The sequence below is a fragment of the Mytilus galloprovincialis genome, chromosome 11 (assembly GCF_965363235.1).
Source record: "Mytilus galloprovincialis chromosome 11, xbMytGall1.hap1.1, whole genome shotgun sequence".
Lineage (NCBI taxonomy): Eukaryota > Metazoa > Mollusca > Bivalvia > Mytilida > Mytilidae > Mytilus > Mytilus galloprovincialis.
This window is the reverse complement of record NC_134848.1, coordinates 6,925,956-6,944,579: the sequence shown is the minus strand read 5'-3', so window position 1 is coordinate 6,944,579 and position 18,624 is coordinate 6,925,956. Positions and strand designations below refer to the sequence as shown.

General features: G+C 33.7%; 1 protein-coding gene across 2 annotated transcripts; it reads right to left on the bottom strand.

The window, feature by feature from the left end:
• Positions 1-2,046: 2,046 nt before the first annotated feature.
• LOC143050962 (uncharacterized) lies at positions 2,047-16,924 on the bottom strand. Of its 2 annotated transcripts, XM_076224054.1 has the most exons (8): positions 16,807-16,924; positions 16,524-16,600; positions 15,739-15,810; positions 14,826-14,925; positions 14,548-14,577; positions 12,343-12,498; positions 2,652-2,783; positions 2,047-2,121 (listed from the first exon to the last, which is right to left on the bottom strand). In XM_076224054.1, coding segments are annotated over exons 1-8 (618 nt in total). In that variant the 5' UTR covers positions 16,856-16,924; the 3' UTR covers positions 2,047-2,119. The 2 variants fall into 2 exon arrangements, with proteins under 2 accessions (XP_076080169.1, XP_076080170.1); XM_076224055.1 differs by lacking the exon at positions 12,343-12,498.
• Positions 16,925-18,624: the final 1,700 nt, after the last annotated feature.

The window sequence follows — 18,624 nt, the reverse complement described above, 5'->3', positions numbered from 1 at the left end:
TTATTGTTTTCAATCCAGATACGGCCAGAATTTTTGTTTATGGAAACAGAGTCAAAATTTTTCTCTCAAATATCTAAGACTGCTTCCTCAAATCAAATGGTTTGTACCTTATATTTTAAATTATCTAGAGTTTATAATGACTTAGGATCATTATTCAGCTATGTTATTTTTAAAATAGGCTGAGGCGTTTGGGGTTAAACATGTTTTCGTAGGTAAATAATATTGCTGTGGAACTTTTTTTCATGAGAGTGAAGCAGTCTATAGAGTTTTACTTTGGTGGAATAGTGAAATAGAAGTCAATACTTCTTTCTCAATCCTGTGTCGCTTTGAAGGTGTCATGATTGTCATCCTCAGCCTAAGCAATGTCTTACAGTAATATGAATTTCAAAATGACTGAGAGACGTTTTTTCGACGCACCATATATAGCGAATCGCATAACTTTGACAATCAGTAAAATCTAGCGAATAATATCCTTATAAGTAAAGAATTGTCGCATAAAAATTAAATACTAGAGTACACGGGAAATGGCAAAGTTCACGAAGTCTAGTCTGATTAATCATTTTACCAACAAAAAAAAAGTCTAAGCAAAATGGGGGGGGGGGGGGGGGGGGGCGTACGCCCTCAACGCCCCCTCAGGATCCGCCACTGGTTTCATACCATGGTATTTTTTTCAATATTGACACAGGGGTACTACTCCAAACGTGTGGGTCTGGAGGGTTATTTTGTGCTGAGCTGTTGTCTGTTTATTTTGTTTGTGGTTTGAATTCAGTAGTTTCAGTACTTTTAAAATATGTCTTAATTGTCGATGTAGTCGAGTTACTTGTGGTAGGTCTACAGGGATTTTGTTATATTTTGTGGTTTTTCATTCTTGTTTACTTTTTGGTCCTCCATGATCTTCCCTTATATGCAAGTTATTTTATTTTTTATTTTGCATGTGTATGTAAAAGTAAAAAAAAAAACAGCTTCATTTATATACAATACAAATAATAACCGCATTAAACACAACCACGAGCTCAAACACGAGTTCAAACACAAGATCAAACATAAGATCAAACACAAGCTCAAACACGAGATCAACCAAAAGCTCTAACACGAGAGCACACACAAGCTCAAACATCAGATCAACCACAAGCTCAAACACGAGATAAAACACACAAGCTCAAACACGATACCAAACACAAGCTCAAACACGAGACCAACACTAGATCAAACACAAGCTCAAACACGAAATCAACCACAAGCTCAAACACGAGATCATACACAAGCTCAAACATGAGATCAAACACAAGATCAATCACAAGCTCAAACACGAGATCAAACCCAAGATCAAACATAAGCTCAAACACGAGATCAAACACAAGATCAAACACAAGCTCAAACACAAGATCAAACGCAAGCTCTAACACGAGATCATACACTAGCTCAAACATGAGATCAAACACAAGCTCAAATACTTGATCAACCAAAAGCTCAAACATGAGATCATAAACAAGCTCAAACACGAGACTAACACTAGATCAAACACAAGCTCAAGCATGAGATCAAACACAACCTCAAACAAGAGACCAACTCTAGATCAAACACAAGCTCAAACATGAGATCAAACACAAGATCAACCTCAAGCTCTAACACGAGATCAAACACAAGCTCAAACATGAGATCAATCACAAGCTCAAACACGAGATCAACCACTAGATCAAACATGAGATCAAACACGAGATCAAACACAAGATCAACCACAACCTCTAATACGAGATCAAACACAAGCTCAAACATGAGGTCAAACACAAGCTCAAACACGAGACCAACACTAGATCTAACACAAGCTCAAACACGAGATCAACAACAAGCTCTAACACGAAATCATACACAAGCTCATACATGAGATCAAACACAAGCTCAAACACGAGACCAACCACAAGCTCAAACATGAGATCAACCACAAACTCAAACATGAGATCAAACACAAGCTCAAACATGAGATCATAAACAAGCTCAAACACGAGACCAACCACAAGCTCAAACACGAGATCAAGCACAAGCTCAAACATGAGATCAATTTAATTTAGTCAAAAACTATCTTCATCAATAAGCCACTCCATTAATGAAACAACTTTAATCCTGAAATAAAAAAAAATGATTACAAAAGTACATAAAAAAACTTATTTTACAGATATTGCTAAATTTAGACCTTCTTGTAAATTTAAGTTATTTGTTGCAATGCAATAACATAAATACGGAGTCCTTTAATTTGTTTACAAATTTAATGCTGAACACTTTCCCGTAAATAGGTATAAACAAACTTAGAAAAGTAGACCTGAACCCATTTGTTAAAAAGACAGATCAGAGCCAAGACGAACATGTAGTGGATTTGGTTTTCGTTTAAAAATTTGTACACACGCCGTCATTTCGGGGTTCCTCTGTTGTATGCGATATGCGCCTTCATAGCTATGCGGTATTAGTTTTATTCAGTGTTGATGACCTATAGTGGATATCCTTCTACGGACTTAAGTTCCATGTCACATCTTATTTTTACATGACTTTTCATTTTGCAACAAAAATAACAAAAACATCTCGAGATCAATATAGATATATGTTTTATAAATCTTAAATAAATATTATTAAGAAAATAATAAGAATTTGATACTCACAACACTTTTTGCACGATTTTTTACAGAAATACTGAGCTTCCTGTCTTCCACAAACAGCCGACAGAAATGATTGGTCATTACAGTCAATCACGTGATCTTCGCACACCAATGGCTGTTGAGTAGTAGGAGGAGCTGAAAAAGGTGTGTTTCGATAGTTTAGTAAATTAGCATCCGACAGCTAATTTCAAATTAATGAATAAAAGAAGATGTAATTCTCATGAGAAAACATTATAAGGACAAAAATAACAACCAGACACATAGGGGGCAACATATGAATTTCAACATTACACTATACAATATATAATCATGCAGACTACAAATTGATATTGTCAGATAGTGATAGATACGAATGTCGTTCGTTGCTCTCTGTACTTATGGTTTTCCCGTTTATTGTCTGGTTATAAATCAGGCTAGCATTGGAATTTTTTTTCAAATCAAAGCAAATAGTCGCGGTCATATTTATATATTAAAAAAATAGACCTTTTATTGAAAAGACCCAATAGCACTAATGATGTGATGGAACAATTACTCATTAAACTTATGTCAATATGAGAGAATAAATCGAGAGTTTTCTTCCCCTTTGAACAGTTTTCATTATATACAAGTGTGCGAAAAGGAAACAAATAAAACATAACACAGATATTGTAACGTTCCGGGGTTTTCTTGTCAGGATATACACCAGTAGTTACTTTTGTGGGTCTCCGGTGAAGGAAGTAATAATAAAATCATAATGGAAGTTCGTTAATTGTATTATTTCTATTTAACCAATATATCAAATACAGTGGTTCATGAAACAAAATACGTTAATAATTATTTACAATACGTAATACGGCAAGGTGCATTACTTGCACTAGGATTAATATAACAATTGCTCTGTGCAAGAAGATTTACTTGGTGCACGGCATTCAAATACTCAGCGTACTCGGTGCAGCAAATCTACTTGGTGCACTGTATTCAACTTGAATACTCAGCGTACTCGGTGCATGCAATTCTACTTGGTGCACTGCATTACTTGGTGCATGAATCTACTTGGTGCACTGCATTTAAATACTTTTACCAAGCAACTTTACTTGGTGCAGCAAATCTACTTGGTGCACTGCATTTAAGAGAGACTTCTAACTGCATGGAGGTTGTTGGAGAGAATCTCAACGTAGGAACATGCGTCCCGTATTTTATACTACCTGTGACGTAATACACAAGTTATTCCTAAACAAGAACACGTAACGTTACATTTGGCGCGCTATACTGAAACTAAGTATAAACAAATACAAAATGAATAATTACACATATAAATAGAGTCGATATATAGATTTAAAGAAGTCAGCATATAATATAAGGTCAAAGTAAGCTATTTCTTCTGTAAAATACGAATCCGAATACAACAACGGACATCTGCGTGTATCGATCAAGTGTGGAACGGAGACAACAGTAAACATATCAGCTTTCAAATCACCGGGGCGTAACACTACCCCCTACCTTGTAGAAAAAGGATTTGTCCTCAAATATGAGAGTATGTATGTCTTGCAGATGTCATTTCATAATATAATATAAAATAAACACAAAAAGTCTCACTTTGTAAGTCTCTTGGTGTAAGATAAAACAATAATGTTTAGTAAGAAAAACTTCATAGAAATAGAAATATAATAATCCATCATTCAACCATGCAGGTATTTCCACTCTTCAGACCGCCTTCCTCTTCCTGTTCATTGTCTTCTGTAAAAATGTTTATTATGATTCGATAACATATATCCCTCTTGTGGTGAGATATCAAAGTTCAATAAAATGTTAAAGCTGTACACGTTTCTTTAGTGATATTCATTAAATGGTTGACTCGCCGCCTCAAGTCTAGTTAAAATCAGTTTATATGTACAATTCTTGTTATGGTTTGCACATAAACAAAATAAATACTTAAATCCAGTCGCTGATATTACAATTCGATGTCCAAATAAGCAATAGTATTCCACAGACAATATACCAGTCACAGGACCATACTAAAAATTCCCCAATACTCCACAGATATTCTCATCACAGGACGTACGGGTTACACCCTTAAAATATATAAGTCTTCCACAGACAATCTTTCGTCACAGGAACCGACTTCAAAAACAACATTAGCAACAGCATTCCACAGACAATATACCAGTCACAGGACTATACTGCTCCTAAAATATGGTATTTCACAGATACTCGATCACAGAATATACACATACAAAATCACCGGTACTCCACAGATATTCATCACAGGACGTACAAGTAAAGCCCTTAACATATGAGGCCCCTCATGGGGGGGGGGGGGGGTCCTAGTAATCACATAATCACCATTTTTTTGCCAATATAATCACATAATCATTAAATATTTGCTTATCTTTAGTAATCAAATAATCATAAACTAAAAATACAGTCCTAGGTAATCAAATAATCATGAAATATTTGGCTTAATAATCAAATAATCATTAAAAAAACGGCCAAGTAATCACATAATCAAAAACCCCATGAGGGCCCTCACACATATAAGTTTCCCACAGACATTTTCCGTCACATGATAACTTACAAAATACAACAGCAAACATTCTACTTATTCATGATAACATGAATATATCAGCGACAAGAATTACTAACAAACCATTCATTGATTTGTATTTAGTCTATGTAACTTACGTCCGACACAATAGCATAAAAATTGTCTGGTTCCATGGCCTCGTTTTTACTCATGGAGCTTGACTTATGCTATTATTTCCGCATCGGGTATAATTACACAGACAATTAATTATTTCTGCGTGCAGTTTGTTTTTATTGTATAGTGGTAGTTTGGACCACTACTAGTTCTTGCAAATTTTACTTCAACAGCATTAGATCAACGACAGGAAGACAACAACATTCAGCAAGCTTTTGTTTCTACTTTTCAGCATATTTCTGCATTATATTCAAGAATTAGATATTTAAAACATTTTAAAACATAAATATTAAAACACATAATACGAAATCAATATTTATAACTTTATAAGTTATTCTCTATAAGGACAAGTTTTTCTGACATGTCCCTTTTCACCACAGCGAAAGCATTTATTCTTTGACTCAACAGACATTCCAGTGACAGCATTATTTAAGCTATGATACCGTATTCTATCTGCTTGGTTAAAAGTATCAAATCTAATAGCTAAAATTTCAGCATCATTTATATTTTTAGGCCTTGCTTCTCGTATTCTAAGACGCATTTCGGGGTCATTTAATGAATCTATAAACCGATCCAAAGTCAGTATATCTGTTACAGAGGAAGGAGCACCAGGATAAGCACATCGAGTCATTTTTTTTAATATCTTGACTGAGGGCAGATAGGGATTCATTATCTTTTCTTACTCTAGTCTGTAACTGGGCTCGGAATATCTCAGACCTATGAACTGAACCAAATCTATTAAGAAGGGCATCAACTAGGCTATCAAAATCACGCCTTTTAAACTCGTTTAATTCATTTAAAATGGCTCTAGCACCACCTTTCAAACTGCTAGCCAGACAGAGTGACATTGTATTATTGTAATGCCGACATTCCCCCCTTTTTATAGTAAACCTATGTCTGTATAGTTTCTCGAAATTATTGAGGATAAAACGATAGATGTTAGTGAGATGTCTAATGTTACAAGTAGTGTAAGACTTGTCATTCTTATTTTGGCTGTTGTTTTCATGATACGACAGATTTGTGTATGTTAGTTTGTTAAGAAGTTTTAGTTCACGTACTGATTCCGTATTTTCGCGGTAGTTACCTTATTATACTATAAACTCAAATAAGACTGTTCTAATGATCTACTAATAAATTTAAAGTCGAAACCCATCTTTATTGATGAAGATCAATCGTTGTTTACAAACAGTATCAACATTACGGGAGTTTCCCTAATATGATCCATGGTTGCCGATTGGTAAACAATATGTAACAAGCTCTGTCATTGGTCAGTCGAAAGTATAAATACCAAAACAACACCAGAAACGACGGAGTGTTGGGTTGACAAAGCTGGAATATGTAGCTTATTGAACGTTGCCTTTGTTTTAATTTAAGGTTCTCGGTGCTGGTGTTAAGGGTGCCGGTGACGGTGCTAAGGTTGTGGGTGACAGTGCTTAGGGTGCCGGTGACGGTGCTAAGGGTGCCAATGACGGTGCTAAGGGTGCCGGTGACGGTGCTAAGGTTGTGGGTGACGGTGTTAAGGGTGCCGGTGACGGTGCTAAGGTTGTGGGTGCTGGTGCTAAATCAGGTTGTCGGTGACGGTGCTAAGGTTGCCGGTGCTGGTACCATGTCGGGTTGCAGGTGACGGTGCTAAGGTTGTCGGTGCTAGTGCTAAGTAGGGTTGTCGTGACGGTACTAAAGTGGTGGCTGACGGTGCTATAATTGTTGATCTCGGTACTTAATATTTTCGATGTTTTTATTATACCAAGTTGGTGTGGTATAAGGTGAAATATGGTAGTAAAATCTTTATATAGAGAGATTATACAAATAGTCCAAATAAATGACAACTTTTAGACTTGACTGTTGAGAAATATACTAGTGTTGTATGTCGAAGTAAGACCAATCATTACCGGGAACTCGACCAGACCAGTGACAGAGCCTGCAAGACCCAGTCTCTCCAACGGAGATTATTTATTTTCGTACTAATAAAATATGAAACTTTATTTATTTAGATATTTTATTTCATAACCACAGTGTAGATACTATTCTGTACGCTATCCGGAAGTCGCGATTTTCGAAGCGAGAACTTTCTGGATCACATTTTAAATTTGATGGGTATACTGAATTAAACGGTAAGTTGATCATCTGTACATTGCTTAATGATTAATTCAGCCGACATCGATATTCTCAAATGGTTAAGAATTAAATTCCGCACATTCAATATTCGTGTCTTTGCCTTAATCAAGAGATTTTCAAGTGCATCACTAAGAAAAATCAGTCGGCGAACATAAAAACAATCTTTTTGCCCTCTTAGTGTACAAATTAACGTAAAAACCAGACTTAATTAACTCAATGAAGTATATTTCAAGTGGTGGTAAAAGTTTCAACCAGATCTTTGAAGCAAGAAATAAGAAAATTACACTTGTTTGAATTTCTCACTGTACGATCAGTCTCGCTTGTTTATTTTAAAACTGTATGATCAGTCTTTATGTCACTGTATTCTAGTGGTGATTTCAAAGTTATTTACGATACATTAGAAGGTGGCATTTTTCTTAATAACACAAATATATTTCAATACATTCACATCCTGAAAACTTATGAAACATGTTTTAGCTTGATAGGGTGTACTCGACTTACTACATTAAGTATAAGGATGTTGAAATGTTTCTAAAATAAGAGGAAGGTTTGATGTATACTAGTATATAAGTTTCAGAAATGTCCTCCGTTATACTTAAAATTGTACAAACACACAGATTTAGTTGTTATATAAAAATGCATGTATTTACACACATTCGAGGCCGTACTGTAGCCTATAATTGATCACAGTTCCTTCACTTTGTTTAAGATGTAGAGCTATATATATAAAAAAGATGTGGTATGATTGCCAATGAGACAACTATCCACAAAAGACCAAAATGACACAGACATTAACAACTATAGGTCACCTTACGGCCTTCAACAATGAGCAAAGCCCATACCGCATAGTGAGCTATAAAAGGCCCCGATAAGACAATGTAAAACAATTCAAACGAGAAAACTGTCTTTTTGACACTCAATTGTACACCACTTTGTCAAGCGGGGGTTATAGTGATAAAGAAGTCCGTCTTTCCGTTCGTCCGTTGGACCGGTACAATATGTTTCGCCGGTTTTGTAAGCTCATCTCCTCATAAACGACTTAATATACATTGGGGGTTCCGGCCATTTTTAAATGGAGAGGGGTTCAATCCAGGAGAAAAGGGGATTCCAAATATATGTTCCCATACAAATGAATTGATAGTTAAAAAAGGGTTTCAAACTGCCGGATCCCCTTTTTTTGAATCCGTCACTGATATAACTATTAATTAATCTTATTCGGATTCCTTATCATAAATGATAATGACTGTATTGTGTACCGTCTATTTCGAATTTTAGTAAAAATCTTTTATGGGGTTACTTTATATAAGATACGGACTTGAACATTACATTATATGGGGGCACCCATCAGGTATTTCCAACACCTCCTAAACCAATCATTAAAGTTTTCTGAAATTGCTCTATTTTTACTCGATTAATGCATTAAGGACCTTCTATTTCTGTAAACCCCTACGCAAAGCTGTCTTTATCCATTTTTTGTTATTTTAAAAGACAAGCTTGATTTATGTTATCATCAATTGGTCAACGGCGGACGGTGTAAATAATCTTTAAAAATGTAATAGCTAAACAGATAACTGTAACGATACACTATTACAAAGTCCACAAACGAATCATGTATTATTTTTTAAGCATTTGATTTTAAATAAGACTGATGGAACAAAAATACAATTATTTTGCCGTCTAAAAAATTCATCAGAAATATATTTGTATTGTCTGATGAAAGTAATTACACGTTATAGTTCCCTGGATAGTTCATAATATCACATATAAACGTATATACCTTCAAATTGCTGTTGTTTTTTCTTCAAAATCATTACTGGTCATACAGTCAAAAAATCTGAAATCGCTTCTAGAATACAGTCAGTTCTAGACTGATCGTACAGTAATTTATTTTGGGATCCTAAAGGAAAACATATTTTTTATGGGAAATACGAATATTCTACTTAAATACGAAAAGAATATTGAAACAGTATATATTTAACTGTAAACTGATGCACATATTTGAAATAAAAGATTATTTGCTTTGTACTACGAGAGCAAAATTGTCCATCGATTTCACTTTTTTCTACCAAGTTGATGTGATGCACACGTATATTTTATATTCTAATGCATGTTTTTGTTACAGTTACTCATATTTATGATGCTATATATACCTTGAAGATGTTCAAAGCACTTTGTAGATATAGGAGTAAACAAATGATGAGAAAAGTTACCGTAGGCAAAACCGTCCTGTTAGCCAGTTGGAAATCATCGCTTCGAAAATCGCGATTTCCGGATAGCGTACAGAATAGTATCTACACTGTGATAACTATATATATGAATACAAGTATACGTTTTCCCATTCGGTAACGCGTTTGGTCCGACGGTTAAAAGAGGACGTCGAACCTTTCACTTTATAGATCCTTTAAATCCCTTTTTCTTTGTGACCCTGTGTTCTCTGGTGGCCGACTCTAACACCAGGGAGGCGGCGTTACAATTTAATGTAATGCCGACATTCCCCCCTTTTTATAGTAAACCTATGTCTGTATAGTTTCTCGAAATTATTGAGGATAAAACGATAGATGTTAGTGAGATGTCTAATGTTACAAGTAGTGTAAGACTTGTCATTGTTATTTTGGCTGTTGTTTTCATGATACGACAGATTTGTGTATGTTAGTTTGTTAAGAAGTTTTAGTTCACGTACTGATTCCGTATTTTCGCGGTAGTTACCTTATTATACTATAAACTCAAATAAAACTGTTCTAATGATCTACTAATAAATTTAAAGTCGAAACCCATCTTTATTGATGAAGATCAATCGTTGTTTACAAACAGTATCAACATTACGGGAGTTTCCCTAATATGATCCATGGTTGCCGATTGGTAAACAATATGTAACAAGCTCTGTCATTGGTCAGTCGAAAGTATAAATACCAAAACAACACCAGAAACGACGGAGTGTTGGGTTGACAAAGCTGGAGTATGTGGCTTATTGAACGTTGCCTTTGTTTTAATTTAAGGTTCTCGGTGCTGGTGCTTCATCAATAAAGATGGGTTTCGACTTTAAATTTATTAGTAGATCATTAGAACAGTTTTATTTGAGTTTATAGTATAATAAGGTAACTACCGCGAAAATACGGAATCCGTATGTGAACTAAAACTTCTTAACAAACTAACATACACAAATCTGTCGTATCATGAAAACAACAGCCAAAATAACAATGACAAGTCTTACACTACTTGTAACATTAGACATCTCACTAACATCTATCGTTTTATCCTCAATAATTTCGAGAAACTATACAGACATAGGTTTACTATAAAAAGGGGGGAATGTCGGCATTACATTATAATCCCAACCATTAACTTCAGCTAAAATTTGAAATTGACTGAGATATTCTTCAATATCATCAGTACCATCATAGGGTTGCGGTTTCATATTTACTTTGTGTTTTTGTGTAACACCAGCATGATATAAACTAGGATGAGATTGCATACCCCTTGTATTTTGACTATTACTAGTATTGTAATTTTGATAACTGCATGTTTCAGAAATTGAAGGTATACATGTTGTATTCTGTGGCGGTTTTTGTTCTTGTACTGCATGTGTTTTTATAATTTTAGCTTCTGGAGCAAACATTTCTGATCTTTCAGATTGAATGTGATCAGATTTAGACTTTTGTTTATTAAAATCTTCTCTTAAATTAAATATTTCTTCTTTCAACTGCGTGATTTGATTTTGAAATCTGTCTTCCATCATAGAAAGATTTGCTGCATTTTGTTGTGTCACCATATGAAATGTATCTCTTATCTGATTTGTGAGTGATTCAAATATGTCTCCTACTGCAGGTGAAATAGCTGGTAAACTATTAGATTGATTAGCTGTTTCAGTAGATTCATAAGAACTCTGCGAATTTGTTCTCATTTCATGTGTATTATTCACGACTGTATCATCACTAGCAATTGATAATCTATCTGTTGGATAAAATTGAATTAAATCTGACTGCAAAGAATCATCCATTTTAAAATGATTTTATTTTTCAAACTTCACCAGATAATTTTTTTTAATGATTTAAAAATTTTATATCCCACTTCTGACACCAATGTAACGTTCCGGGGTTTTCTTGTCAGGATATACACCAGTAGTTACTTTTGTGGGTCTCCGGTGAAGCAAGTAATAATAAAATCATAATGGAAGTTCGTTAATTGTATTATTTCTATTTGTCTACGTTACATTTGGCGCGCTATACTGAAACTAAGTATAAACAAATACAAAATGAATAATTACACATATAAATAGAGTCGATATATAGATTTAAAGAAGTCAGCATATAATATAAGGTCAAAGTAAGCTATTTCTTCTGTAAAATACGAATCCGAATACAACAACGGACATCTGCGTGTATCGATCAAGTGTGGAATGGAGACAACAGTAAAAATATCAGCTTTCAAATCACCGGGGCGTAACAATATTTAGGAGATAACTGTATTGTATTTTAAGCTCCGACGGCATCAATTGGGGATTTGATGGTCGCAAATTAAGTTTACTGGCGACGCGTTAGCGGAGACAGTAAACGGGTATTTGCAACCATCAAATCCAAAATTGATGCCGTCGGAGCTTAAAATACAATATTGTTATCTCCATTCTAATGAAACTGACAGAAAACAACGTTAAAACATGTATTTGAAATCTGTCATATGCCGTCTGCGCTTGCGCGTACGTCCCATAGCATCAATTGTCAATTGATGCCATGTAAGAAAGTGACGTTATCCAATCAAAATGAACGTTACAATCGTTGTTGCATTAGAATAAAAGATTGAGAGACCAAAACCCACGCATAATGAGGAAGTTGAACACATATCCTCCAGAAGGGTAAGCAGCTTCTATTCACAATAAATTATTTTGCACAAAAAAATAATACGTACGGCATAATCCACATGTTTTTTTGCATTTTTGTCTCAAATCATGTTCTTTGCACACAAGACGCACAGTGTTTGGATCTTTACAGATTGGGATATCATCATCTAGACAAGCTTTGTTAGTTGAAATAGTGGTTGTACTAGGAAGACTGGTTGCACCGCCTGCAAAAAGACCATATCTAATAAAATCGATTGACTGACTTTTTATCAATTTATAGTTACCTTAACTCTTTCCCTTTCATGCATTTTAGACCTTTACTTATCGAAAATACATTATCGAAGTTTTAATGAATACATAATTCGCATCAATGGTCATACACATGCCATGTTGGGCTCAAATGAAAGATAATTGGTAAAATATTGCAAAAAATTAAGTTTGAAGACAATTCGTCATTTTTTGGTCACGTGGTATATTTCCAAAAGTCACGTGACTGTTGGAGAAAAAGTGAAAAAATACGAAATCCTTGGGCAAAAAGTCGTGCAGAGACATATTGGTGGGCTAATAGGGTCAGGTTTTGATGGAAACACAATGCCTCGAGTCTGTTGAAGCCATATAAGTTATCATAGTGGTATAAATAGACGCATAACGTGCTATAGGCCTTGAAATATCGATGTCCGTAACATTCAAAATAATTGATTTTAGACGCTCTTTTTGTCCGATTTCATACTTGGACCCTAGTTATTTGTCTAATTCGTTTTCAATCAATCAGCAACCTAAACTTTGTTTTTACAAGGGAAAATTCATTGAATTACCAATGCTAGCTTGATCTGGGACACCCTTGACCGAGCCCGATGGAGCAAAGGGGGTAAAAAAAGGGGGGGCAATTTTGCACACACACAAAAAAATTCGTAGGTTTCCTTTTTGAAATTGAAAGTAAAGTTAAGTTAAGTTACATTTAATATAGGAAATTATTTTTCCAACTCCGGCAGTGAGATTCGAACTCTCAATCTTAGCGCCTTGGGATAGATCAGCGTACCCCTGCGCCACTGGCATTGTACTGATTTTATCGAAATTTAAATACTTAAGTCTACTACTACGGAAGAAATTTAAAAAAAAAAATAAAGATTCTCACCCAGTTTGTTTTCTTTTTGGAATTATGTGTTTAGATGATAATTTTTTATTGCCAAATGCATGATTTTTACGCAAATCTAGGAGGAATCCACTCTTTAAACTGTCATTTTTTCATTGAAAAATACATGTTCCTTTATTCAAACAAAAGTGTTTTCAACTTTAGTATACCGCAACACTTACGAAACCATGTTTTGTTACATCTATTTCAACTTTGCAAAAAAAATTCAGAATATTTTAGCGGTTTTTGTCTCTTTTCTCATAATATCTTTAAGAAATGACTTCAGATTTTTAGCGTAATTCAAGTTTGTGATTGCGCTGCTACACTAAAAATTACATTTGCAACTAGTGTACAAGTTAGAAATATTAGTTTAATACTATTCTTCAAAAACGCACTGCACAGTTATTGAAAAAAGACATAAATCCTCTTAAAAGAGCAGTTTTCTTTGCACTTCTTTTTGAGAATATCCCTCAAAATTCGAAGAAAAATAAATGGTTTTTACAGAAAAATTACACATCAGTAAGGGGCGACTTGTTTATTAACTAATAATGATAGAGGTTTGATGCACATGACATCGAATTGCTGGTTATCTGAGGATTAATTTGAGCCCTTAACCACATCTGTACGTCAGCAAATGGCGATTAAACAAGTCTAAATGTCCCAAAAAAATCTTGAAATTGGTTTCACCGGTAAGCTGTACCGGTGTGAAAGGGAGAGGGTTAAAGCATACCAATTCCAATGCTAGCCTTCCACGAAAGTTCTTTATTAAATGCAAAATCAAAATATCAAACTTTTAGCTGTTTTCTTGAAATGCATATTTGCTTTTGGACATTGGTATATAAACTATATAGAGTCCAGTCAACAATTATATGTTGATTTCTATGAATATTGGTATGTAAGGCTTCTTGTCACACCCATTATAAGTATTGGTATGTAAGGCTTCTTGTCACACCCATTATAAGCAAATTATAGTTCTTTTATTAAGTATTTCATGAACGGGTTCGGTAACTGTATTCTCAAACTTTAAATAATTTTGTGAACTCTTTAAGCGTTTTGTGTTGAAATAGTAATATGTATTTCCCTTTACTATGCCACAGAATGTTTGTTCGTCCAATCTTTTAAAATGTCAGGTAAAACTTACCACAAATCCCGCCAGGACATAACAGATCCTCTACAAATAAATACACAAATAAATATAATGCAATAGAAACACATTAACAAAGTGCATTTTATTCTTGTAAAAAGTAAATGCGTGTTTGAAATATCAAGTAAGTTCCTTTATTTCAACATTATTCAATTATTTGTATTTTAAAACCCGTTGATTTCCACTGACAGGTTTTGCTAAGGCAAACTAATAATACTCGCATGTTGGTATTTTGAAGGTAAATGTAAATAACATGTAAGATGTAAAATAATTACTGTTACAATTGTCTGTATCGCAGCACTTTGTTATTGAGGAAGGTGAACTCACTAAGATACGACGTCCAACACCGTGGACAATATTGAAGTACTGACAAGTCTAAAATATAAAAAATAGTCAAGAACTGACACGTCTGAAATATAACAAATATTCATTTATTGACAAATATCCAGGTACTAACAATCTGAAATGTAAATCTGATATATATGCATTATAAAGCAACATATGTTTTAGTAGTACAATACATAATCTTCATATAGATATTATTCATTTGTTTATTTTCGAAATTGCATTTTTAAACGTTTAATTGGTTGGTTTTTTTTGTTTTTTTTTGTAGGGAAGGAACTGTTGTTTCTTGTTTTTCCTTTTTTAATGTTTGTATTTTGTTTGTATGTTCTTTTTTTTATTTTATGTTAGCTAGTTTCTTAAAGTTGTTATGCCACATTTTATTTGTGTTTTTATTCATTTTCATTTGCTGAACACGAAGATTGATACAAGACAAGCTACACATGGTTTATTGCCTATCGCACGAAAAGCCACAACTAGTTCCAGGAAAGTGTAAACAAGTAATTAAAATTTAATGTGAGGAAGAACTTATTTCAAAGAAATCAAGAAGTAATTATTGGTACTTTTTAGTTAAAAGAACATTATTGTAGGAACTCAATAAGCTTAAAATATTGATAGGATCTTCTTTAATTCTTGATAAATGAGCTTTTATAAGCTATTGATGTCTAAAATATACCCCAAAATGGGTTCTTCATAGCATAATGTTTTACCTTGTATAAGAGAAAAAACTAGAGGTCCAAAAATTTGTAAAAAAAATAATTCAAAGCTCACATAAGTACATCAATAAGTGTGACTAACAAAGTTCTATATCTGCTACATTAAATTATGAAAAAAGATCAATCTTACCGACTTTGAAAAACAACCTAGGTTGAAGAACAGGTCTCCATTCAACTTTGGATTCTGTGAAACCATACATATCTGTGAACATTATTGATATTTAATTTAACTTTGGATTATGTGAATCAATACATATCTGTGAACATTACTGATATTTAATTTAACTTTGGATTCTGTGAAACCCTGCATATCTGTAAACATCATTGATATTTAATTTAACTTTGGATTTTGTGAAACCATACACTCGGTTAGGGTTTGTAGCTCGGGTTTGTTTATTTCTTTATATATTTAGTAATTTCAAACAGCGGTATACTTCTGTTGCATTTATTTACAGATATGTGATCATTATTGGTACTGTATAATATATACACAAATGTTCTATTATGAGAGATCGCACAATTCAAATTAAAATATTTAAGACATTAAGGGTTTTGAGCAAAGTTGGATGATCAAGTATATTTTGATTTAAGTCCCCTTTGTGTGAAGTGAACATATTATTATACACAACACAAATGTTAGATTTTCTATGATTATTCGACTAACATATGAAGACAAAAACTCTTATCACTACACCAAATAAAATGTGTAAAACAGGAAATTTTACGGGCATAATGATTACCTTTGTTTGTCAAGAAAGACATTTAACTAGCATTTGTTAAATTCAGAGTCTTTGGTGAAATGATTGACATTTTTATTACTTCGTATGACTCATTATATATATGTTTACTAAGCAAAATACATTAAACATGGTTCTGCAGTTTTATAAGAATAAAAAGGAAAGATTTAAGACTTACCTGACCTGCCTGGCAGTTTGCTGTCTGGTAGCAATGTGCAGGCTGATCAACAGAATCACATTTGTAACAGGTTACAGCTATGTGAAATCAAAACAAATAAATAAAGATATAGATATCTACAGATACTGTTATCTACATATAAATACATTCATTATAGATACCAGATTAACACTTTTACTCCAGACTACCATTTCAACTTCCAAAATCTCCTCGGTTACGCTCTAATCGAAAAGGTTCAAAAATAAAATACGAATTTGAAGAACGAAGATATATATATACATACCAACAGACAGATGTAAGCAAGTAAATCCGTACAACAGAAATAAAAGCATATTGATAAGACCGTTATAATAAGTTCATCTTATCTTGTAGTTTATGTGTGTATGTATAGTTCATTTAGTCGTACTTGTAAAATCTTATTTAACCTAAGCATAGAAATACATACCATCAAAGGTAATACACATTGATATTTAAAAAAATATACTCTTAATATTGTTTAACTTGTAATATAAAACAATTTGGTAAAATTGATCGAAACAATATTCAAATATTAACCGAACAGTGTAAAATACCTAACCTTCGTACCACGCTGTTTTACGTACAGAGGGTTTCCATATTCTTATTAAATTCCACTGAAAAAGGCACCAATAGTATACTGATATTCAGCGGTCATTAATCGATAAAACCCAAACAAATCCGGGTTACAAACTTAACCCAGGTAAACACATCAACTACATGTATAACAGAAAAAACAACGGAACAAAAAAAACCCCCTAATAATCTGCAACAAATACAAACGCCAAAATACATAGAATCAGACCGTAAAAGATACCAGTTTTATTTTAAGAGAATAGCCTTTATAACTTTGACATAACATGACATAAAAAAATTACTTCATTAAGCTTAAAATCGAACCCTAAGTTATCTTCAAGTTTGCACACATCATTGACTCTTAAATATTCTTATTTGGTCGTGCTTAATGTAGGTACATCTATAACACTCTGGCGTCAAACACGCGACTCTACAGTAGAGTTGATTGGAAACTGTTAGTTTATTTATAGTGGATTGGGAAACAAGTTTTGCAATTTATTTAAACCCCTTTCCACTTTGAGGGTGCAAGTGCTGCTTTGTAGTGGCATTAGCTTGCTCTATTTCGAAATCTACAAGAGTGTATTTTACGCACAAGAGATATGCCTCTCTCTTAACACGGGTCAGCCATTTATCGTTCCCTTCCGACGGATTATCATCGTTTCCTCAAGACCATACTCGCAAATGGTGTAAAGGGAGAGCCGTTTCAGGGACATCTCGGATGGGAATCGAACCAGGAACGTTTTTGTTAGTAGTCCGATGCACTAACCCCTACACCACGGCTCTCCTTTTTGTTTACTGGCGTATTGGTATTAACCATATGTGGGTTCTAAAAAAATCTAAAGTCTTAAGAACGTCTGGATTATTTTAAATCTCTGTTCTTTTCTGAAAATAGTTCTATCAAAACTCTTATTTATTTAACCCAGTAAACTACCATTCTTCATGTGAAAATATAATTTTGAATTTACTTCGAATGACAAAATTATTTTGTATCTCTACCTGTATGACATTTACATTCTGACATCAAACACGCTACTCTACACTAGAGTTGATGTGAACCTTACCATTCAGTCACAGGACTTCATAAAATATTTCAATCCGTTATGGGTTGATATAAAAAAACATATATAAGTAAGCAATGATTGCGGTTATTGTCCATTCGTTTTTTATGTGTTTTGTCATTTGATTTTGCCATGTGATTTGGAACTTTCCGATTGAATTTTCCTCGGAGTTCAGTATTTTCTTGATTTTTGTTTTATTTGTTAAATTTGGTAGATGCTTTTTTGTGTTTTTTTTTGTTAAATATTTGTGTGGTTTTTTTTCTAATTGAGATTGTGCCGCATTGATGACTGCTGTTCCCCTATTTTGACAATGTATCTACGATGTCTGTTTTGTTCACTTATCGTTGTAAATTTAATGAAATTTGATGAGACTGTCAAACAGGTGAAAGGTTTATCGCTATAAAGTTCATTTTGAAAATGTCTGTACCAAGTCATGACTTTGCCAGTTCGTT

Coding starts and splice junctions, on each gene's coding strand:
- LOC143050962 (XM_076224054.1), bottom strand. CDS start 16,855: ATGCTTTTATTTCTGTTGTACGGATTTACTTGCTTACATCTGTCTGTT. Junction 14,578..14,825: donor CGATACAGACAATTGTAACA/GTAATTATTTTA, acceptor ATTTATTTGTAG/AGGATCTGTTATGTCCTGGC. Junction 2,784..12,342: donor AAAAACATGTGGATTATGCC/GTACGTATTATT, acceptor CACCTTTTTCAG/CTCCTCCTACTACTCAACAG.